Source organism: Strix aluco, chromosome 27, assembly GCF_031877795.1.
Source record: "Strix aluco isolate bStrAlu1 chromosome 27, bStrAlu1.hap1, whole genome shotgun sequence".
NCBI lineage: Eukaryota > Metazoa > Chordata > Aves > Strigiformes > Strigidae > Strix > Strix aluco.
Genome location: NC_133957.1, coordinates 999,102 through 1,022,410, shown reverse-complemented (window position 1 = coordinate 1,022,410; position 23,309 = coordinate 999,102). Strand labels below are relative to the sequence as shown.

Here is a 23,309-nt window from a genome sequence, read left to right as displayed (position 1 = left end):
GTATGGTTTAAGTAGAAGACAAAGAATGGAGTCTTTGGATGGGCTTGTTTGTTTTGTTACATATTTTTCTTTGAGGTTTAATAGGATTATACAATCAACCTTTAAACACCTGCTTGGATGGAGTTAGGAGAACAAGGTCTGGAAACTAAAAATAGATAAAGTTGTGCTAATGTGCCAATTTTAACCATGAGGGCAATAAGAAGAATTTAATTGAGGGGTAACGGTGTTAAGTGTCTATTTCATTACTTGCATGGAATTCAGTCTGAATTTGATCGTTATGAAGCAGTGGGATATAAAATAATGACAAAAAGAAGTGAGATAAACCAACTAACTTGCTTTCATCTTTATAATTTTTATTTTTAAAATATTTGTCTGTGGAATTAAGGTGATATGGCAGGAGGCATTTATGGGTGCCCAGAGGTATTAAGGAATGGAGTGAGGGAGGTGGTGAGTAAGCAAACACGGCTGGAAATGGAGGGGAGGGATCTTCTACTGGTGAAATAAGGAAGAGCGTGATCACCAATTTTCTTAGAAGGCTAGATGACTTAAAACTGAGGTTCTTCTCTGCTGTTTAATTTCATTGTTTTCTTTGATAGAAATTTGATTTGAATAAGCTAATTACCATCAGTAACTCAGGCTTAGCTGTGCCGCGTGAGAAGCTGGAGGTTTGACCACGTGTGTGACAACAGTTGTGATGTGACCGTTCAAAACTTGGGTAGAATGGCTGTCACGTAAAATCAGTGAAGTTGTCATGGGTAACAAAATGTTTTATGACTTTGTGTTGGGGCAGACATTTCTTGCCACACTCAGAAGTGATTTTGTGGCTGGCAGGGCGTTATTCACATGAAATAACTGAACTTGCTGCTAACGTTGGGTAGAACTGGTCATTCTTTTCTGCATTTACACTAGTGAATTTAATGCTTATTTGTTGTGGAGTGCAGGCACCAGCTCAGAACAGAGCTTCAAAATATGGTGATTTGTGTATGTGTTGGATGCCAGGCAGACTGGTGGTCAGGTGGATGTTGCACTGAAGGAAATGGATTGGCAGCTGCTGTTGCTGGTCAGAGGGCAGCTTACATTATCCCTCAGAAATATTTTCTCTTTATTCAACAAATCTGGTGTTGCCTGGTGTTGGTGTGGGCAGGCTGTGAAAAAGAGATGTAGCTGAAGAGCAGTTCCCAGGATCTCTTCGGTTGTGTGTGACCACTTGCACCCAACCAAGTAGGTGTTATGAAATGTCACTGCAAATCCAGGCAGGAGTGTTTTGTGCCCTCTTTGTGTTCCTGACGTTGAACTGGGCCGTGTTCTTTCTGGCTAAAATAGGAGAGCAGTGCGCACTGCCGCGTCCTGGAGCATCGGGCAAAGGCTTCTTGGTTGTCTCAGTGTTCCACCAGAAGTGGGAGCAGAGGGGAACCCCGTCAGCCCTCACGCTTTATCAGTCCGTGTTTGCCTCCCAACACAATGCTGTTAATAAATCTTTAATTTTTAGAGAAAAATAAGCCACGTTCCCAACTTTGAAGGCATCTCTCACGTCTCCAGAAGAGAGGCGGGCGTTTCTGCGTGCGGGCGTTTCCGCGCCTGCCGTGCGGAGATGCGAGCTCTCCGCGGAGCTGGAGCGGCTGCAGATGCAGGGGAAGGTTCTGGAGATGGGAGACACACTCGCAGAGCCCTGCCAGCCTCGTACTTGCTGTTCTGTGACAGGAGCCTTGCGCTGCCCATGAACACTGGATTAACGTTTTACTGCCTCTGTTTCTTTTGCATCCACTTCAGTATGGCGAGAGCTTAGGTGTGTGCTGCTTCTTTGCTGCTTCAAATAGTCAGTGGCTTCCCACAAGGAATTTTTTTTAAGGCCATTAAAAAAGGCCCTTCTCTGAATCATCAGGAATTGCGAATCTGCTTGAATCATGGGAAGTTTTCCAAGATTTTTTTTTTTTTTTCCTCTCCAGCATTTGCCAGAAGGCTTTGCATCATAGGTCTTTTCTTTTAAAGCTAGACATGCAGCATGCATAGGAACAAATCAGCTGGTTGCTTTTCCTTGCAGTAGGACACAGTGATCTTGGTTTATCTAAGGAAACTGAAACTGCATTTTAACGGAGAAGCTGAACTTTCCAGTGGCCTGTTAACTGATATTTAAAGGAGAAACAATGTGACCTAGAAACAGAACCATGTACAGTCAAAACTCCTGGGTTCGGAGCCCGGCCCTGCAAGCGGTGGTTTTGTCCAAGCTACTTCTCTTTTCTCTCTTCAGTTTCATTTTGCAACAATGACTCTTAGGAGAATCAGGAAAGTCCCTTTGCTCACAGGTAGCAGATTTGGGAGCTAGTTTAGCTCCTTTTTGTCTTTACGTAAGTACCAGAGAGAATTTTTTTATGATTCTTTGTTTTACAAATAGTAATTGCCTTCCAGTTCCTGGCCTGAAGCACATGGTAGAAGCAATACTTGCCCGTGATATTTGTTGTGGAAACCTGAAACATTTCAATTAAAAAAACCAAAAGGCAGGTACGTGAACTTCCTTGTTTACATGTGCAAACAAAATTGAGGGAAGGTACCTGTGTCAGCATCCCTAGCAATGAAAGCAAGGCAGGTGATTACCTCCTGGTCTAATCTTCCTTCAGCGTTTGCCTAAGGGAGAGATAAGGACCATCGTCCTCTTCTATTTCCGCAACCTTATTAGTATTTCTTTTTTTAAACTGGTTTTCCATCTTTTAGACCTCTCTTTCCTTCTCTTCCATTTATGACCTAGGCCATCACTCCCACTAAACAACTCCTCACCCTGTTCTTTCCCATTGGACGTGACTTTTGCCAGGTTGTGGTCATTTTCCTCACGTAACTTCCGTTTCACTCAGTGTGAATCTCAGACTTGCTACTGAACACGGGGAAGCTGCTGATGCTCCTGCAGTGGCTCCATTTACAAGGCAGTCGAAGGCCCCTGGATATTCTGGGAATCGAGTCCATTTATAAGCTTCAGTGGATTGATTTCAATGGAAAAATCAACCCTGCCGTTGTAGAAGATTGTCTGTACATCCGGGAACACCCGAGGCTGGGCTGGGATTGTCGGAGGTCACCTATAGCTTGCAGCTGAGCACCTGAGGATCTTTCTAGTGCGTTTGTGCCAATGGAGTGACTTGCAACTTTGTCAGGTCACACGCACGGTTTGGAAATGGGCCCTCTGGTCCAGAATGTCACCTTGACTGCGTGGGCCTGGGAAGATCACAGGGATGGGAGAGACCAGCTTGCGGGAGGCATGTCTGTGCTCCAAGGAGCCTTCGCTTGCGCCTCCTGGAGGGCACGGTAATGGCCCTGCAAGGTCACGATACCGCTAATGGGGTTTGCATTTCAGTGAAGACACTGAAACAGAGGGAAGAATCCGGACCATCTCAAAAATCAGCCTTTCATCCTTAGTTCCAAGAGCTAATCACCTTTTCTGGGTCTTGTGTCTTTAATGTTATTTTGTCTTCCACTCCCTCTCCCCAGTAGGCTTAAAAGGAGCAGGAAGAGTAGATGTGCACTTCCTAGCTGTCCTCCCTGCTGCCGCGGTAGGATGAAGGAAGGAGAGTGTAATCCCTGCCAGGCGTCTTCTCCAGCCCTTTCTGGGTGTTGGACGGAAGGCAAAGTGTAACGGAGTTGTTTGCTGTTGTACGGCTTTTCGTGGGACGACAGATAACGGCACCTCTTGCATCCAGTGCCGAGCGTTGCCGTGGCACGTGGAGCTGTCAGGCGGCGCTCAGGGTGTGCCGAGTGTGGCACGGACCGGGAGGCGAGAGAGGCTCTGCTGCCGTCGCCTGAAGAGCTGCAGCCCACTGGTGGGGAGGGGAAGGAAGGAGAAGCATTTCCGCTTCTGAGGCAGAATGAATTTCCTTACATAGGCAGACTGTGATGTCGTTAAAACATGAATCCAGATCACTTTCTCAATATTGCATGTTGAGCGATATTTATTTTTTTAAATGTATCTTTCGGAAATATTTGATAAATTTCAAAAAATGTCAAGGGTTTTTCCTGTGTTGGGCTTGAAATAAGAGATGAAAGCAAGAGGGAAGTGTGGCAGGTACCTTTTTTCCCATAAGCTTTTCAGTGGAGAAGAATAAGTTGCTAATAAGGAATGAATTGGTCCCTTTTTGGGGGGGATGGAAAAATAAATATTAAATAATGTGGTTTCTGTATTAGGAAGTGCACCTCTACGAGCCAAAACAGACTTGAAAAATATTTTGCATTGGCATTTAATTCTGTATATACTTCTTCAACCTACAGGGTGCCAGAGTTCCCTGTAAATTAATTTTGAAAATAGCAGTGTTAAAGTAACTTGCTCAGGGTGTCGTCAGAAAGTCGTTGTTCTCTCTTGCTTAACGTTGAGAGTAAGGCAGTCGTCATGCTACCGCTGTAGGAATATGGTTCCATATGTTCTTAGGCTGTTCATAAAGCTGTTTTCTTCTTAAATCTTCTGCCCACTCCTCCTCACTTTTCAGCCATTACAGAAATGCTTAATGTAAAACCTGCATGAAGCAAGAGTATTTAAATCTTCATATCACCGGAATGCTTTTTGCCATCACTTGATCAATTCTGTCATGCTCCAGCATAGCTCCTTTAAGACACTATTTTGCAAATTGATTTAGAGAAGACTTATCTTTTGTGATCTTACTTCTTTTTATATGAGAACTATTTCTGTAAAGTGTAGATTCCCAGCCAACTTGAAGAAAACTGGACAGAGCCTTTTTCAGAACTCTCTAACAACAAACTGAGACTTTTGAAAGTTCAACCAGACTTCATCTCTTAGAAGACGACTGCAAAATGCCTTTCTCTAGGTATCGCCTTTCTCTGAGTTCTGAGCTTTGCCTCAGCAGATCTTAAAAGGGCTTAAGGATGTTCTTGGACCTGAACCAGCAAACATTTTAAGAGCACGCAGCCATTTTGAAATTGAGTTTTAATATGTCAGCAGCGTAAAGAAAAACTAAGATAAGGTTTTAAATTGCCAAACGCTTTTTGGCTTTTGTGCTCTTCTTTCCGTTGACAAGGCCAAGCAGAGATTTACCCAGGATTTTATAAGATACTCAGGGAACTGGAGCAGCGGATCTTGGAACCATCGAAAACGATGAGCAGACTGGAATGCACGGCACCTTATTTGTGTTACGGTTGTGCTGAGAGGCCCACTTATGAGATGGGTTTTATAGACAGGAATAATTTCAACAAACATTATGGTCTAAAAAGAGAAAGCTGGGCAGAGCATGGAAGAGAAAACAAGGAGCTGCCTTGTGTAAGGGCATGTAATAGATGAAGGACTAAGCTGGCGAGCAGAATGTGGAGTTCATGTTTGGTAGGCGATTGCCCGACCATTGGATGAAACAGCTTGTGTTACAACAGGGAATGCCAAATTTCTGGGTCAATCCTCTGTGAAACAGCTATTGAAAATATATGTTCCCATGTAATCACTGCAGCGTGCTGAGGCAAACAGTCTCTGACCCTCCGGAGAGAGCAGCTGACAGCCACCTTCCCCGCCTGCGCCTGGCTTGCTCTGCTAGAGCAGGTCTAAAGTCTGTGGGTTGGTTTGCATCTGAAGCAGCACGCACACGCCTGTGTCGCCGTGCGAGGAACGGTTTTACCTCTGGCTCGCCGAGCTGTGTCGGAGCAAACCGCAGGGCTCCTGCACAGGGATTTTTCCCGTGAAGGGATGGAGGCGTAATGAAACGGAGCCACCTCACAGACCCACTGCACGGGGGTTTGGGGGCATTTCTGCCTTTGCCCAGCTCACCTTGTGCCCACGTCATGTTCGGTACAGTCACATCGGAGATTCCATTGCTTAAAGGATGTGGCAGAGTTGAGAGCTCAGTGTTGTGCCAGGGACACAAGCGAAGCCCGGGAGCGTCCCAGGGGGGTGGGTGTCCTGCTCCGAAGCCTCTGCAGCGGACGGTGAAAGAAGATTTAAAAACAAACAGATGGTGTGTGAGCCTTGGAAAGTTTGTGGTGTCAGGGAAGGAGAGACAGCTGGTTCTTAAAATCGTGTGTCCCTTGACCACTCTGTAATCAGCAATTCTGAAAAACTTACGGCCTTTCAGAATATTGTTACATGCCAGGGTAATCTGTTCATTAATTCTTGATGCTGCAATTTAAGAGCTGTCCAGGGTTGTCTTTAAAGTGCTTTTGTTGGGAGGTGCATTAGTGGTTATGCTAACTAATCTTTCTCACTCCGTGCTGAACCACAATCTGATTTTGATTTCCTTTTCAAATAATTTACTGCTCAATGGTCTAATTTAGCCAAATGAGCTAAAATACGTTGTTTCACTTACTAGGAGGGAAATGACAAATTTCATAAGAGTGAGTCTCCTGGGGAAGCACAGCGACTGCGTTGGCAGAAAGCCCTTGTGGATTCCCTCGTGTTGGACTCCGGGAGGCTCGGGGCTGTGCCAAACGGGGGGCTGGTGCCGGGGAGCGAGCCCGCAGCGTGTCCGGCTTCGCTCTGTCCCCCCGCGGCGCTCCAGGGCTCATCCCGCCTCGCTGAGGCTGCAGCATCCCGGAGGGAGTGTAAAACGGGGAAATGGTGCTGCGGAAAGGGCTTTGGCTTTTCAGTGCACACAAATTGCTTGCTTTTTTTTTTTCCTTCAAGTCAAGTGGTAGGTGCATTGAGTGTGCTGGTATTAAGCAACCACAGTTCTAATTTTGCCTCTCCAGATGGCTGCGTGTGATTCTCCCGGTGCTTTTTGATATGCATGTTCGCTAGCGGGGAGATGAAATAGCGGGTCTGTATTTTAAGGCTGGTGATGGAGAGATGAGATCGATTCTGCCTCACGTTTACATGATTCATTCCACAGGTTCCGTATAAAGTAGCGAACCTTAACATCTTGCTAATTAAAGGCAACGAGAGCACATGACTCTGCCTGGAGTTGGTGCACCAACGTGGAATGTGCTCAAAATTGCCGCTGAGTGGGGACGATGGGTATCTGACTCGTGTCTGCTGGGGTGGGGGACTCTACCATGACATTTTCTGTCTGCTTACCTGTCCATCTTTCTTTGCAGGTGAAGTGCTGTCTTGTAAAAACACGATTCGTTGTGGTAGCTCTTAGCGAGGTTTGGGAAGGAGGCACAGGCTGCACGAGCTCTGTGCCGTAAAAATGATCTTGTGCTCTGGGCAGCGGCGTGAAGGCTGGGCTCAGCTGCCGGTTCTGCTCCTGAATTTGTGGTCCTTAGTTTGCTTTGGGCCTCGGTTCTTATCTGTTAGATTGGGGTACCAGTGCTTCTGCCCTCGCGTGGTGAAAACGGGGACTCTTGGATGGGAGGTTTTGCTTCTGCTCTGGCTGAGGTGCCTGGTAAAATGGATGGTTTGGAGTGGAATTACTCCTGATGTACGGGTAGGTATGTTTTACCCTAATGGGAACTTCATAAAGGAGATTATTCTTTAAAAAAGCAGAAAATGCTGGTTTTTACCGTGGAAGTTGTTCGTCTTTTTTTGTACAAATCCTGCTTTGATTTTCATGCATTAACTCTCTCTCTCTCTCTGTTTTTCTTTCTTTGTTTCTCTACAGACCTTTGTAGTACTAAACAGAGGGAAAACACTCTTCCGATTTAGTGCCACACCTGCCTTGTACATTTTAAGTCCTTTTAATCTGTTTAGAAGAATAGCTATTAAAATTTTGATACATTCATATCCTTTTTATTGCTGAGTTATTTTTGCGTTTGTATATTCACTGAAAAATCTCTTCCCTGTTGTCTTATTGCTCAATTCAGATAGTGTATGTGAATTACAGTTCTGCACCGGGTGAGGTTGGGTTGGCCTTAGAGCATACACAGAAATGTGCTTTTTTTGGATGAAAAAGCATCGTCCTTTAGACGCATCCCATCAAGTAAACTTTTCGTTTATTTTCCCTGCTAAATTGTACCTATCTCTGTCCGTTCTTCCATCAGTGCACAGACTTTGATAAGTTTTGGAACAGATATGACTTAAGGTTATGCTTCACGTGAAGAGAAGTTGAGGTTTAACTAGCTGCTGAAACGGTTAAATCGAATTAGGATCTGGAGAAGGAGCCAAAGATACCTTATATGCGATGAGACACTGATTAATTTCTTGCTCTTTTGGCATCTCTCAAACTTCCTTCTAATGGCAAGGCTATTCCAAAATGTTCCACTGCAGGGCTTCAGACAGCTCCCTTAGCTTCGGAAACATCATCTGCATGTGTTATTAGGAGAGGGAAAAAAAAAAAAGTAGTGTATTGAATGAGCTGCTTTGCCCTGTTTATTTATTTATTTTTAGAAAGTGACTCTAAAACGGAAACACGTTGTTTTAGAGGCTTCTATATACTGACTTCCTGCATCTCGTATGAAGGAAAAGCTGTTCCATCTTTCCAAAGTCGACTTGGGACCTGAGGCTGGGAATGTTTTCTTTGGCTTCTGTGTTATTTCTCGTAGACTTTCCTCCCCTCTGGATGTGCTGGGACGCAGCTGAGAGATGCAGATCTGTCAGGTTGAGACCGAGATGCTGCCAGTGGGTCTTGGGCCTTGATCTGAGATCCATTTGTGTCTGCTTAAACAGTTTTGGAAGTCAAACAGCTTTGGATCTCACCCTGAATTTCACCATTCTTCTAATAATTCGGTAGTTAAAATCCACTCAAACATCTAATCCTGAAATTGTGCTGTCGCTGCAACGCTCCTCCAGTCAGTCCAGCACCTTCCATCTGCAAACGTGACGCGCAAGATCCTGAGCACACAGAGGGAGCAGAGATATTTGGAAAGATTCGCTGAGTCCTCGGTGTCTGTGGATTGCAGCGCTGCGTTCCTGTTGGATATATTAGCAAACAATCTATTTTGATGTTACTGAATAGATGGAATTATTTGGGGAGACATTTCCATTTAGGCATGTGATTTTTAAATTGCTAAGACATATCAGAAAATACAAAATAAATTGAATGGTGACATAAAAATACTATTTATATATAGTCACCCCAGTCTTATTTCCCATGACTGCTGGAAGCATCTTGGCTCTTATTTGTAGTCCACAGAGAGCAGACTGGAAATTGTTGCGTTGTATTGCAGCCCAGTGGTCCTCAGGGAGCCATAAGGTGATGTAAAGAGCTGCACTAGTGTCCCTTTGATCCTTGACTTTGTTCTACAGTATTTAGCATGATCATTATGTGCACTATTTTGACCAACTGTGTATTCATGACTTTTAGTAACCCACCTGAATGGTCGAAGAATGTGGAGTAAGTAACGCTTCTTGTGTTTTTCAGAATCTCACAGAATGTTGTTTTTCTTCTATTGAGAATCCGTTCCTACTGACGTTTAAGTTAGCATGAACACGAGTCTTTTATATTCACTTTGTTCACACAAAAGTGTTTGTAATTCATCTTTTTTCATGACTAAAATGACATTTCTACAAACTTCTCAGTGCAGCTCTCTTTCTTCCTCCTAACAGGTATACATTCACTGGTATTTATACATTTGAATCACTTGTGAAAATTATTGCAAGAGGTTTCTGTATAGATGGCTTTACTTTCCTACGGGATCCATGGAACTGGCTAGATTTCAGTGTGATCATGATGGCGTAAGTTGTGTTTTCAGATTATTTCAGGTATTTGTGGTGTATGGGAGGGGATGAGACCCTAGGAAGAGGGTGGGTGTGTAAGGAAAAAAATAAATCAAGGAAAACTTAAGTGAATCCCCCAGAGATTCTTTTCTTGATTTTTCAAAAGAAAGCTTTAGCCTGACACAGAGTCACAGATCTAAAATGCAACCCCATGGAGTTAGTGGAGTTGCTGCTGCAAAAAATATGATTTTCTAAAAACTGCCTTTATTAATGTAAGACTTTATAATAGCGCCTAGCATTTTAGATTCTTCACACGCCAGAGTGGCAGCTTGTTCTGTTAAGCATAGGACTAGGAGCGAACCATCTTTAAATTCTAGCCTGTACCACTCCTTCCCTCCTTGGGCTTGCATGTTAAAATTCCCTGGGATGCGACTTAAGGCTGAACAGTTCCTGACCCGTTTCGATGAAGGTTCAGTGTCAGAAAAGGCGACGCTTTATTTTCCTTCCTCATTCTTTTCTCTTGTGCCAGATCAGCTTACATGGGTCTGATCATGAGGATTCATGGGGATGTCTGAATTCACAGCTCAACCAGGAGATGCACGCTAGATTTCTGGTTTTTCCCTTATTGGCCTGCGCTGATCCTTGTTTAGGCTTAGTACCACTGATGAAAACCAGGTGTAGTCTGGTAGTCTGAGTCGCCGGTGGAAGAGAGATTTTTTTTTTTTTTTTTTTTTCCTCTTTTACATTTGGTTTTGGAATATTGCACATGTGCATGTTTGGGCTCCTGTAGTCAACAATAGCTGATGAAAACTGAGGGATCATGTAGGAATGCTCAGGAGCCTAATTTTCAAGGGTTCAGAGCACTTGAATTTAATTGTAGTTAAATGCTCTAATCATATAAAATGCCTTTTTTTTTTTTTTTCTGGATTCTGCACCCGAGGTTGCTGATTCTCCCAAGTTTCTGCTCTTTTTCTACTGGCCTTTTAGTTGTGTATTCAACTTCCATGCAAAGAGCTGGACATTGTCCACAAAGGCAAATAGCCAGTAGCTCACTGACACTTTAGTTTTACTTCAGAATAGACGGGACCTGCTGTGCACAGTGTCACCCGCCTGTGGGGGTGAGGCTCCCGGTTCTGTGCACACAGATCGGATTCGACCTGTCAATTGGTTATTTCCTTTGTTTCTTGATAAATTAACAAGTAACAGCATGCCAGCTTTAAAAGGCCAAATGCATTGCTCTTAAATAAATGTGCTAAGTCTCCAGCTGATCTAACTCTAACCACCTTATTTCCAGTGAGGTTGCCTGTAGCCTTCAAATACAATCCCTTCTTGTGGCAAGGGCTAGAGCAACCCTGTGCATTATTTAAATCCCACTAATAGGGTCTAAGTTTTATGAAGCACTTGCGGTGGCCTTTCAGCACCAGGAAGAACTGTGAATATTGTGCATTTCTTTGCTTTTTCATACCATGTTTCTCCCCAGACAGCACAGAGGAAATACTCTAAGTTGTGATAAAATTTAACTCCGTTAACCTTTCACTAAGCCTCTGATCCTCTGTGCATCTCAGGTTTTTCCCCTTGTGAAATAGGGACAGTCTTACCTACCTGTGGCTCACAAACAGGTAGCAGAGCATAAAGGATTAAATGAAGGATGCTAATCAAAGCAAAAGATGATCATGCTTTATTAAAAACATGAAGTGAAGCGAATATACCCGAAACCACTGAACTGATGTCACCAACTCTCTTCGCGTATTTGGCAGTTTTACAGTTACCTGCTTCTGTAGAGATAGCATTAAATTTTCAGGTCCTATATAGACGAGAATGCCAGTATCTAACCGTGCACCTGGACAAGGTGGTTGCAGTGTGGAGAGACTTAAACTGGGTTTTGGCTCTGAAATTTCCTGTCTCTCGCCCTCTTTTAAATGGCAGTTCTAAAGCATTTTAAATTACGAGCTGTTTCCTACAAACAGACAGCTATATGAAAAGGAAGGTGACCCCAACAGTGCCATTAACTCTGGTTTAATTCTGCAGGTATATAACAGAGTTTGTAAACCTAGGCAATGTTTCAGCTCTGCGCACTTTCAGGGTTCTGAGAGCTTTGAAAACTATTTCTGTAATTCCAGGTAAGGCGGCCTCCGGTTGGTGTTAGCTGTTGGGTACAGGCCCCTGTGAGTGATGTATTGCTTTGTCTGTAGTTGTTGTTTTATTTTGGTGTGTGTATTGTCATTGTGTTTTTTGTGTGTGACCTCCCTCATTGCAGATATGTCACAGAGTTTGTGGACCTTGGGAATGTCTCAGCATTGAGAACTTTCAGAGTTCTCCGAGCTTTGAAAACTATCTCTGTTATTCCAGGTGAGAACCATTAAGCATTAAAGGCTGGCCTTGCGTGTATCTCTTTTCCGTATCTCCCCTCCTGTCCTGCATTGCTTATTTCTCAGAAATGGCACTGGGATATTTTTGATGGGCTTTGCAGTCTGTATAAACAGAGTAGTTTGAAATTAAGGCTTCTGGGCCATCAAATTATGTGATGAACAGTCTGCTGTTCCGTACTTCTTTATCCCTGTGTACACACGTGGCTATCCGATCTCTGAAATGAAAGCCAGACCTGAAGTTTAGTTCCAGATCAATAAAGGATCAGGCACTCCCTTCCTCCTCAGGCTAAATGGTTTCTTGCTCAGCGACTCATCCCACTATTGCCAGTGTTTCTAGAGTTGTTTTAGGAATAAGTTTGTAAAGCAAGTGAGTAAAACCCAACCAAGATTAAAACCTTTCTGCGTGAGGCTACTTCAGCTGCTTGGAGTCAGCTGGGATCTGGGGCAGGTTGTCTTCTAGGTAATGACAATAAGCTTGCCTCCCCGTCTTCAGAAAGGGTTGATGCTGCCATGCTGAGATAGACTAAGCTGAATGGAGCACTGGCATTACCAGCTTTTGCATTTGTAGGTTATAGTGGAACTGGTTGTCAGCTGTTAATGCAATAGTGTGTGGCCCAGAGTACTGACTGCACTTTCAGGAAGTCCTAATTCCTAGACCTGCCCATCTCATGTGCCACCCCCTGAGCTGGACTTTGCAGGACCGTGGCTTACAAAGCCACTCCTAGGCCCTTACCTCAGTCTGGGTGTCAAAGGGTAAACAATGGCCCTTCCTTTATTGTAAGGGACCATGGAGGCATTACGGACTGAGAGTATGATTCTGATCCTGAATTCGTGTATATAAAAGTCTTGTGCAGATGGCTTCTCAAAAGTGTCCCTAATTTTAAGGTCGAGCCTAAGACTCAGTTTTCACAGGCACTGAAGCATCCGTAGTTTTCCAGTTCTCAGGTGCTTGACCTGTCTCGAGGTGGGCACCCTGAATAATCACTTGATGGGTTTGATCTTCTATTTCTTTGTGTTTTATTTCCTGATGCATTCACTGATAATGGTTCTTTTGCTTTCTCAGGCTACACTTGCATATACGTTTGCCAGAAAAGAGACTATGGAATTGTAGGGGCCCATCACTTTTGTCCCCATTCCAGACTGCTAAACCCATCAGATGTACATGGCTGTTGTGCATGATGTTCTTAAGTGGCACCTGCTTTCCTTGCACCGAATGAAAGTGTGCTAGAATAATGTTCTTCCTTAGCCGTCCTTAATGTTTGGCAGTGCACATACAAAGAGCAAAAGATATTTGGTAATTGCTGTTAGCAGTGCACTGGACGGATCTGAAGTGCAGTTGCGATTCTATCAGCCTGCTACAGGTATTAACTGGCTTGCTCGAAGAAAAGCATCGATGTTAAAATAAGTTTCGTATGTGTTTTGCTTTCATAATCGTAGCAAAGTGAAGATGATGCAACTTTAATGAGCTGGTTACTAAATGCGTGACAGCATGCCTTGTCTTCCTGTGGAAAGAAGCAGAGCAGTGCAGTTTTGTATCATTCTCTCCATACTACTCAAAATTAATAAGAGTTTTCCTTTTATTTCAAATGACAGCAAGGCGGGGGGGGCGGGATCTGAGCCCTTCTAAGTTGAGCGCAGCTATACTTTTTACTAAAGGGCTGATTTGCTGCCCACAGCTGAGGGGATCCTGTCTGAGCGCTGGGCACATCTGTGGCTGGAACTGGAAATGGCAGAGCTCTGCTTATTTGTCCCAGTTGGGCTCTGGGATGGGATTGCCCCAGCTGTGGTTCTGCAGCACGTAGGTAGAGCACAAACCTGCTTCCCCTCTTGGTTTTGTGACTAATGAGAGGAATGCAAAGCATTTGTGTAATTAGCCTTTTGGGTTATTTAGTATGAACTTAGGCATAGAGCATTCTTCATGGGTTTTAGTGCTATCATGTCTCAGGGAAGAAGTAATTTTTAGAATTCACTTAATATTAAAATATAAAGGCGTTTCCCTTCTGCTTCAACGCATGGAATGGGAATTTTAACTCTGTGCTGAGCCAATGAGAAACTCATCTTAGTGTTAGGATGAGTGCTAACTACATCTTCTATCAGTAACTGGAATTATCCTCAGTGTGGTTTTTAGACAAGATAAAAATGGGAAATATTACCCGAGTATGACGTGCTGCTGGACAAAGTTCCATGCGGGTAGAGGGTCTGTATGGATTTGTGTGACAGGAGTAGACTGTGGCACCTGTGAGCTAAGACATTACAATATTGCTTTCATCCATAGACCGTATTAAACTCCGTGGTGGTCTAAAGATGTTTTTTAATTGGCACATGGGTTATTCGTATTTTAACTGCCTAATGCCCTCAGTCTCCACGCAGTGCCAGCCTGGGGCGCGCCGACATTAACATAAGTCTGGCCCCGCAGTGCAGGAAGGCGGTTGCTTCAGCTGGAAGTTGTTGAAGGCGTATTTGTCCCGTGACTGGACTGGGAACACTCTTGCTGGCAGTTTATTGTCTCGGTTCCAACCCCCGTTCTCCTGCTAAGCCTGTGAGAGAGCAGCAGAGGCAGGAGCACGGCGCGGAGGGTGCATGTGCAGGGTGGTGCCTGGCTGTGCCGTGGAGCTGCGCATGCGAGCGGGCGCTGGGACCGGTACCTGCCGCCAGAACTGACAGCAAAGACCTGCTTCCTCTTGGAGCAGGGCTTTGGCGTTGATTAAAAGTTTAGAAGATCGAAATAAAAGGCATTTTAAAGAATTCTTCCTCCCTAAGAATTGTTTTTTATTTATGTATTTTTGAATCTTTGTGTTCCTGATAGGGATCAAACCTCCGTTGGTATAGAAAGGTTTCCTGACAAAGGTTTATTGCAGAATGCTCCCGTGGCCTCAGCCAGAGACTGGGATCTGACCAGCCCCAAATTCAGCTGGATCTGTGATTTTTTTTTTTTTTTTTTTCTTCCCTTCTTCCTCCCTTCAGCCTCCTTCACTACTCATTTATAAATGCAAGATCATTCGACTTAACATCAGAAAGGCTGATTAAGGGGCCCTAATACTGAATTTTTGCATCCAAAATTCTTGCTCGTTTAGATCTATCTCCTGAAAGTATTAGTGCTGCCGTTCTTCCCCCAGTTCACGGATGGTTCCTCTTACAGACCAGACTGGGTTGGAGAACCAGCAGGATTCTTGCCTTATGCCTGAGCAACTTTTATTATTGAGCCTTGCCCATTAATGATCCTGACGGCCTTGGTAAACCTGAAGAGCCAGCAGTCTGGGTGAAACCCTGCCCTACCCGTAACAAAACCCATGAGCTAAGTGAAAGACTCAGCTTCCGCAAGGAAAAGGGAAGTGCTGAAACAGTTTAGTTAAGCAGTAGAAACTTAAGATGTAGACAGTTCAAAAGGTATTTGATCTTTGTAAGTTGTTGTAGTTTGTGCCAATAAGCTGGGCTTAAACACAACTAAATGTGTCCGTGGAGAGGTTTGTAGCAGCGTATCTTAATTAAACATCTTTGTTGAGACAAACCCGGCTTTCATGGCAGTGAATCCTGAGTGCGCTTTGCATCCTCCGCTGCAAGGCTCAGAATTCTCCGGGGTGAATGTTGGCGTTTTGGTTTGTTCTGACTCTCGCCAGTTCACCACCGAAACCAGTGAGCTTGGTTCATTCACCACCTCTATTGTCCTGTGTGGGACACCCCGAGTGCGAGCGGTGGTTCCCAGGAACCCGCCCGTTTTATAGCAACAATCTTTTGCCACCGTGTAGTGGTTGTAAGGTGCTGTATGTATTTGAATTTTCAATGTCTTTTCATTCTACAGGAGTGATTTCTAGTCTTGTTTTCTTCTCTGCAGGCTTGAAGACCATTGTGGGTGCCCTAATTCAGTCTGTGAAGAAGCTGTCAGATGTAATGATCTTGACAGTATTTTGTCTCAGTGTCTTTGCTCTCATCGGGCTGCAGCTGTTTATGGGCAATTTAAGGAACAAGTGTGTGATATGGCCAATTAATGTGAATGAGACTTTCCTGGATAACGGCTCTAGGGGCTTTGACTGGGAGGAATACACCAACAATATGTGTAGGTATTTCTGCAGTGATACTCCCTAAAACCTTCTTATTTGACGTAATGCTGCTAACCAGGATTTCTGACGTGGCTTATAACGTGGTGTGTCTGGCTTTGCGCAGTAACAACCCCTTGCTCAGGTTTTTTTCAGTTTGTTAAGATGTTTCTAGTTGGGTTGATCCTTTAGAAGGTCTTGGCTGTGCTCTCTTAGCTAAATATTTTGTCCACAATGTATTTTTTTTTCTGTTTTGTTTCCAATTAAAAACTGTTTAAATATGGTAAATGGGCAGTAACTCTGCCCATTGAAATCCCTGGGCTGAATGTCAGGTCCTTCACTGAGTTCTGCCGAGTTCTTCCGAGAATGCACATGAAGTTGTCGGTACCTGTTTCTGCTTTGCAGCATCCTTCCACGCTGGCAGGATTTCAGAGCTGTAAATGATGCTGCGGATGATCAAGGAACCAGCTTCCAAGTTTTTGTAACTTAATTTCTTCCTCCCTTCTCACTTTGAGCTTCTCTGCTCTGCAGTCAGCTAGTTTTAAATATTTATTCAAAGTGCTGTACTGACTTCCAGTAAGGTGCTTCAACTCAGGCACGGTTAGCGGGGCTAATGTTATTTAAAGCTGAGTTAGTTTACTGATGAATTTAACAGTAGGGGGTCTAGAGGGCTCTTAAGTGAAGGTTTTTGTAGTGCTGTAGTATGTTAAATCCTCTAACTCCGTATGTGTGTGCATGTAATCTTTTCTTTTTCATCTTCTTCAGCAAATTTTTACATAATTCCTGGCGCCCCTGATCCTTTGCTCTGTGGTAACAGCTCAGATGCAGGGTGAGTGTTGAGCTTTATTAGAAACAGAGACTCTAATTACCATTGATGTTGGCTAACGATAGCAAAACCTTTGGAATATTTCCTGTCTTTATTAGAAATAGAGACTGTAATTACCATTGATGTTGGCTAACGATAGCAAAACCTTTGGAATATCTCCTGTTACTTCCTTTGTTGGTTCTGGTGTTATTTCACATGTGAAAGGTTTCATGTTCCTTAATCTAATTATTAACCCATCGTTACTATCTGTTTGACTAATATAATGTAAGCTGACGTTTTTCATGTCATCTCAGGAGGCAGGTACCTCTAGTGATGATTACTAGTGGCATTATTTCCCTCTGAATCCAGTCATAAGACTCAGCAGAGAAGTAGGGGATGGAGGTTCAGAACTGGAAACTTCCCATGTGCTGTTGCCTCCAGTCAGTTTTTCAGCCAGTCCTTCAGCTCTAAAGACACCGATGGGCGACAGCTGGTCCTTCCGGCTCACGTTGGGTGAAAACCGTTTCCGTAGGACAGAGATAACAGGGCTCTTCTGAAATCCTGTCTGTCACTCCCCTTGTCTGCTGTTCTCACTTGACATGGAAAGCAAAATGCGTGCCATTTATTATTCCAAGAGTTGTGAAAATCTCTGTAAGCTTGGATAATGTGTGTGTTGTCAGCTTGCTCTATCCCTTTTACTGCCTCGGTGCCCTGAGATGGCTGTTGTCTTCTTCGCAGCCAATGTCCGGAGGGTTACACGTGCATGAAAGCAGGACGGAACCCAAACTATGGTTACACAAGCTTTGACACTTTCAGCTGGGCTTTTCTGGCTTTATTTCGCCTTATGACTCAGGACTTTTGGGAAAACTTGTATCAATTAGTAAGTAAACACTTTGCTTCAGTGTTATGCAAGATGAGAATCTGGGGATAATACAGGAAAGGAAAACATGACAAGCTTTGTTTTATTCCTCCTATCTGGAAAAGGAACTAGAAGTAAAGCTGCACAAGGAGATATTGTGTGAGGAGGAGGAAGGGGACATTACCCGTAGGTGGGTGTTGTACTTTTAAGTCCAGAAGGGCTGGTGGGTCCTCAGCGTGCCTACAGCTGGAGTGTGAATTAATTCTGGAAGAACCCGACCGCCTGCTGCAGGAGATCATGAGCAGTTCAGCTCTGCCCGCAGAAGGTGCTCGGGTGCTTTGGAGGGCAGAGTGTTTCCTTGTAACCTGAGGATGGTTTGGGGACCTTGCTGAAATGGCTTTTCTTCTCTTTTGTTTTGTTTTAAGGGAGTCTGAGCATTGAGTTTCACACTGTACTTCTGAATCATTTTCCGTTTGCATGGGTTGGATGTTCCCTTAAGAGAAGAGGAGGGATGTCACCTTTTGTGTTTATGGCTAATGAATGTGCAGTGTCTTAGTGCTTTGCAGTGGAAGTGCTGAGACGTTAAATATTCAGCACCGCGATATTTTCTTAGAAGCATGCAGGTCAAGAAGCTTGGGATCGGTTCAGCTATCGGGTGTCCCTCTGAAATTGCTTTCCCCTTTCCTTTTCTCTTCCCTCTACTGTTCTTTTCTGCTTCCAGACCTTACGAGCAGCAGGAAAAACCTACATGATCTTCTTTGTCTTGGTGATCTTTGTGGGATCGTTCTATCTGGTTAATCTCATTTTGGCGGTGGTAGCTATGGCTTATGAAGAGCAGAACCAGGCCACGCTGGAGGAGGCAGAGCAGAAGGAGGCCGAATTTAAGGCCATGTTAGAACAATTGAAAAAGCAGCAGGAAGAAGCACAGGTGAGTGTTTTGATTGGGGTTTTTTTTGATGCATTTACATGTTTTAAGATTTATTTGGCTGTTATTACGGAGTGATGTATAATCAAAAAGTGCAGCAGTGCCGTGGCTGGCTTGCCGTGGCATCGCGTCCTCTGTTGACTGGGGTTGATGTCATGCACTGTCTCTTCACTGCTGCTGGTTTTTCCTGAACTATATGCAAGGTTGCTGTGTTTATTTTGTACTGAAAACTCCCTTCTGTTAAGAAAATTTTAAATGTTCCCAGAGTTCCTAGTTAAGTGTGGGAATATCTTTGCAAGACAGACAAGTACCTCTTTGTTGGTCCTTTATCAAACGCTTATAAACAAAGCTGAGGGACTGGGAGAGATTTTACTACCTGCAAAAGTAGACTATAAAAATTTTTACAAGTCCTGGCTGCAAGTTTCTTCCAAGAGAAAGAATAACCATCTCAATCCTGCTCTGAAGACTTGTACTTACATGCATTAAGCCACACTCTTTCTTAAAGCAGAAAATGGAGTATTAATCATGGTAAGATCTGATTTATTTTTCCCTTCTCTTGCCTACGCCCTCAGGCTGCTGCTATGGTCACTTCAGCAGGGACAGTCTCTGAAGATGCTGTGGAAGATGATGGTGGGGGGAGGATGTCTCGGAGCTCTTCGGAGATTTCCAAACTCAGTTCCAAGAGCGCCAAGGAGCGTCGAAACAGGAGGAAAAAACGAAAGGACAAGGAACTGTCAGAAGGAGATGAGAAGTGTGACAATGAAAAGGTGTTCAAGTCTGAATCTGAGGATGGCATGAGGAGGAAAGCGTTCAGGCTACCAGATAACAGGCTAGGAAGGAAATTTTCCATCATGAACCAGGTAGTTTTTATTTCCTTCGCTAATGTTTATGCTTGCTTGCAGTCAGGATATTATTCTAGCTTAGATCCTGGTTAGCATGTCAAAGGAATCTGCCACCATCTTGATCTTGCGGTGGATCAGGAGGACACTTACGGCCCAAGTTCACAGCCCTTGCACACACTTACCCTGGCGTAAATTGTAGCTGGGAGTAGTGACTCTAACCAGATAACTTCTTCACCAACGTAACTCAGCCAGCCAGGAGTGAACAACTCTTAAAAAAAAAAAAGCATAAAGTATAGCCAACGACTAAGTGGTGATGGTTGTGTAGACCTGGAGAGGGAGCGAAACCCCTGTAGCAGCACTTGACGGCACTGCAGTGCTTTGTTTCCCTACTATTCACGCTGTTGTCGTTCTTTCTTCTCTCCCTCCCAGTCTCTCCTCAGTATCCCAGGCTCCCCTTTTCTCTCCCGACACAATAGCAAGAGCAGCATCTTCAGCTACAAAGGGCGATTTCGTGACCCGGGTTCAGAGAACGAGTTTGCCGATGACGAGCACAGCACGGTGGAGGAAAGCGAAGGCAGGAGAGACTCCCTCTTCATCCCCATCCGCGGCCGCGACCGGAGGAGCAGCTACAGCGGCTACAGCGGCTACAGCCAGGGCAGCCGGTCCTCGCGGATTTTCCCCAACCTCCGCCGAAACGTCAAGAGGAACAGCACGGTGGATTGTAACGGCGTGGTGTCCCTGATCGGCGGCCCACCCTCCAGCATGCCCGGGGGACGCCTCCTGCCTGAGGTGAGACTGGCTAGGGCAGCCACCGACGAGAGTGGAAGGAAGTCAGTGAGGAGCCAGCGTAGGCTTGGCGCTCTGGCCTCTCCTCCCCTCCTGATGCCGCCCTTCGAGAGAAGCAGGCGCCCCGGCGGGATGCGAGTCGCTCGCTCTGACCGCAGACGATAAAGTCTGTACTGGATTAAACACCCTCTGCTTTAACTTCCCCTTTCTTTCCTTCTCAGGCTCAGTGACCCACCTCCTTCTCCCCCTGGCTTCCTGGGAAAAAAAACCTTGGAATTGGGTCCTTAATTAAAGGACTAAGAATAGTAGGAACCCTTGGTGTATGTCCGGGCAATTCCTAAGGAGCTATTTAAAGCATGGGAATGGGAAAACCAACCAAAGGTTGTTGCAGATGTTCTCCACGATAAGATAAAATATTTGGGAATTTAAAGGGAAACACAAACAATCTTTTAGCACTCGCTAAATTTTGCAAGGGAAACTGTTAGTAAAATAACGATTTTTTTAAACTATTATTTTTGTAATTTTTGAATTTTCCTGACTGTGACTTTTTGTAATTAATTGACTGAATTTGTACTGAGGAACCTTTTCAGTGGATCAACATTTCAGAACGCAGGAAAGAAACAAAGCTTAAAAAATAGAATATTAGTCAGTGGGGTGTAAAAGAACCTGTGTAAGATTGAAACAACCTCATTTGAGAGATACCTAAATCAGTTGTTTCTGAGAAAAGACTGGTTACCGTGCCTATAAATTCCAAGCTATTGGGGTTTTTTTTTTTTAGTTATTTCAGTCCTTGGAACCGGTTTGACCATAATTAGTTACATGAAGCATCAGTTGCTACCTGTTTTCTCTCTTCCCTAGTTAGCATGTTAATACAATGTTTTGCTTCAATATTTAATTCTCTTTCTAACACAGGATGAGTGTGGTAGGAACAGTAATCTGCATGATGCATGGGTAAAAGAGAAAGTATTACTTGGCAGTTATTTTGCTGACTCTGTACGTAGAGAGAGTGCGACGTGCAACAAGCAGTGAACTGTCACGGTGGGGGAGCTGCAGGGGCTGCGCAGAGACCCTCTTCACAAGCAGACAGGGACAAATTCCTGTCACGAGGGGAAAAAAAACCCAGTTATCTGTTAGTACGTAAGGTTGTCTGTGCCTGACAGAGACTGGCATTTCCTGAGCAATCTTGGGAGGGAAGCTGTGAGGTGCCTGTAGGAGTGCGAGCCCTTCGACTTGAGGGGACCGAGGTGGCCCTTCGCAAGGCTGAAATGGAGACATGGTTTCGTAGCCCTGTTGTGTTAGAAACCCCCGCTAGTTCTCGGACAGTGATGTGGCTCAGATTCTTTTATTGTAATTTTCAGATGCAGAGTTTGAAATAGATGTTGATACTGTCAAATTCTCAGTTCCTAAACCTTATTAATTTGGGTGGCTCAGACGGGGCTGGGGTGGAGTTGACGCCCTGACCAGAACGGTTGTGAAGTGGCCTGGTTAAAAGAGTCACTGCCCATCTCTGCTGTTTGGTACACAGCGTGTAAAATGCTTTGTACCACAGCAGTCTTCATGAGAAATGTTCTTCAAAATACAGTCCTTTATGTGTCTAAAGCTGCAAAGCACTGGTGCTGGCAGAAACGAGGGCTTGAGTTTTGGTTTGACCATTTGCATAATGCAGGAAATGAGAAGGATAGCAGGAACAAAGATGTTTTTCTCTCTTGGGCGTACATGCCATATTTCTAGGCTGAGAGGATGTAAAATACAGGGAAGACTAAGAGTTGGTATTAATCATCCTGTGAATTTTGCAGGGTACTACTGAAATCGAAATTAGAAAGAAACCTGGTGGGTCTCTTTTGGTCTCGATGGATCAGGTGAACGCATCCTATGGAAGAAAGGATCGAACCAACAGCGTAATGACCGGCTTGACAAACACCCTTGTCGAGGGTAGGTGTGGCTGGAACGTGGGCCCATGGCATCCTCCTGCCCGCCCGTGCCGATCGCGCTCTCGTGCTGCGCCCCACGAAGGTGGGACCCATCACCTGGCAGGGAGGGGACGGTTCCTCGCCCCACATCTGCCCCGGTTCCCTGTGCCGGAGCCGTGCTGGCTGTCCCTCTGCACGGCCCCACGGCACGGGCACGGGCACCCGCCTCCGCTCGCTCTGCCCCGGAGGATGCGCCGCGCTCAGGTGAAGCCTCAGGAGGTGGCCTGGCAGCGGCTGCGGGTGTCGGAGCGACAGCGGGGCTGCGGGGAGCTGGGCGGGGGGGAGGTGGGGAGCGCAGGCCCCGTGCCCTTGGATATACAGGATTTAGCCAGCCCTGCTTGCAGGTAGTACGTGTTCCTGCATTGGTTTTGCCTAAACCTGCTTCTTTTGGGCCATTATTGATACAGAAGTATTTATTAGACTTTATTTTACTTGGTTTTGCGTCTGAATTATATAGATACAGAGGTAAAGACAACAAAGAGTTGTAATCTGACGACAATGAATATGCAGCGGGGAGATCCTGGGAGTAAGAGGACGTTTAATACAGGTGTTCTGTCTCCTGCCATCTCCCAAGGACTGGAGAGACCCTCCTTTGCTTACAGCCTGTGGGAGAAAAAGATTTGAGCTACGCTCAGAGCTGAAATGTGACAGCTGTCGAAAGAGAAAGGGACTTCTGGATGACGGAAATTCTGAAATGGACAGCACACGGAGATGAGATTTCCAAATATGTTATGCAGGAGCCAGCAAGAATTTATGAACAGCAGCCATATGAGGTTGATGATCTCAAATTCCTGCTGTCTCCTGCAATAAAATTGTATGAAAACTAAATATACTTAGAAACAGAGCAAGGTTCTGCTGCTGCTTCCCTCCTGCGCAAACGCCTACAGGCTACAGTGCTACGGTCCTCTCTTTTAACTTTAGAAATTCCAAGGCAACTAAATACTAAGCAACCAAAGAGCCAATGAGAAAGAGAGCGCAGTGGTCCTTTCCCTACCCATAAAAAATAAAACTTCAGCATGAACAGCTGTATAGCCTGAATGGAACCATTGCAAGTCAAAGAATAGAGGGAGGGAACTCCTGATTTTTATTTTTTTCCCCTAAGCACTTGAAATAAGCCAGTGTAAAAAAAACGGACACAGCATCGTGTTTGATTCCTGTAGAAGGATGTGGTTAGTCTTAATCAGGTTATTCCTGTTTAAAATCCTTTGCAGCAT

The 23,309-nt window shown here is 44.7% G+C and overlaps 1 protein-coding gene across 7 annotated transcripts in view; it reads left to right on the top strand.

Moving 5' to 3' along the window:
• Positions 1-23,309, top strand: part of SCN8A (sodium voltage-gated channel alpha subunit 8) — a 59,147-nt gene that overhangs the window by 11,320 nt on the left and 24,518 nt on the right. For 3 of the 7 annotated variants that reach the window (XR_012621007.1, XM_074807525.1, XM_074807530.1), the window contains exons 3-13: positions 7,512-7,631; positions 9,094-9,182; positions 9,395-9,523; positions 11,763-11,854; positions 15,707-15,928; positions 16,674-16,737; positions 17,452-17,593; positions 18,294-18,500; positions 19,070-19,357; positions 19,769-20,128; positions 21,922-22,057. Coding sequence is in view for 6 of the 7 variants with exons in the window: in XM_074807525.1 (XP_074663626.1) it covers positions 7,512-7,631; positions 9,094-9,182; positions 9,395-9,523; positions 11,763-11,854; positions 15,707-15,928; positions 16,674-16,737; positions 17,452-17,593; positions 18,294-18,500; positions 19,070-19,357; positions 19,769-20,128; positions 21,922-22,057 (1,849 nt within the window). In the remaining variant the exon portion in view is untranslated. Of the gene's footprint in view, positions 1-7,511; positions 7,632-9,093; positions 9,183-9,394; positions 9,524-11,533; positions 11,626-11,762; positions 11,855-15,706; positions 15,929-16,673; positions 16,738-17,451; positions 17,594-18,293; positions 18,501-19,069; positions 19,358-19,768; positions 20,129-21,921; positions 22,058-23,309 lie in introns of all 7 variants that reach the window. The other 4 variants (XM_074807529.1, XM_074807528.1, XM_074807526.1 and 1 more) reach the window with 3 other exon arrangements.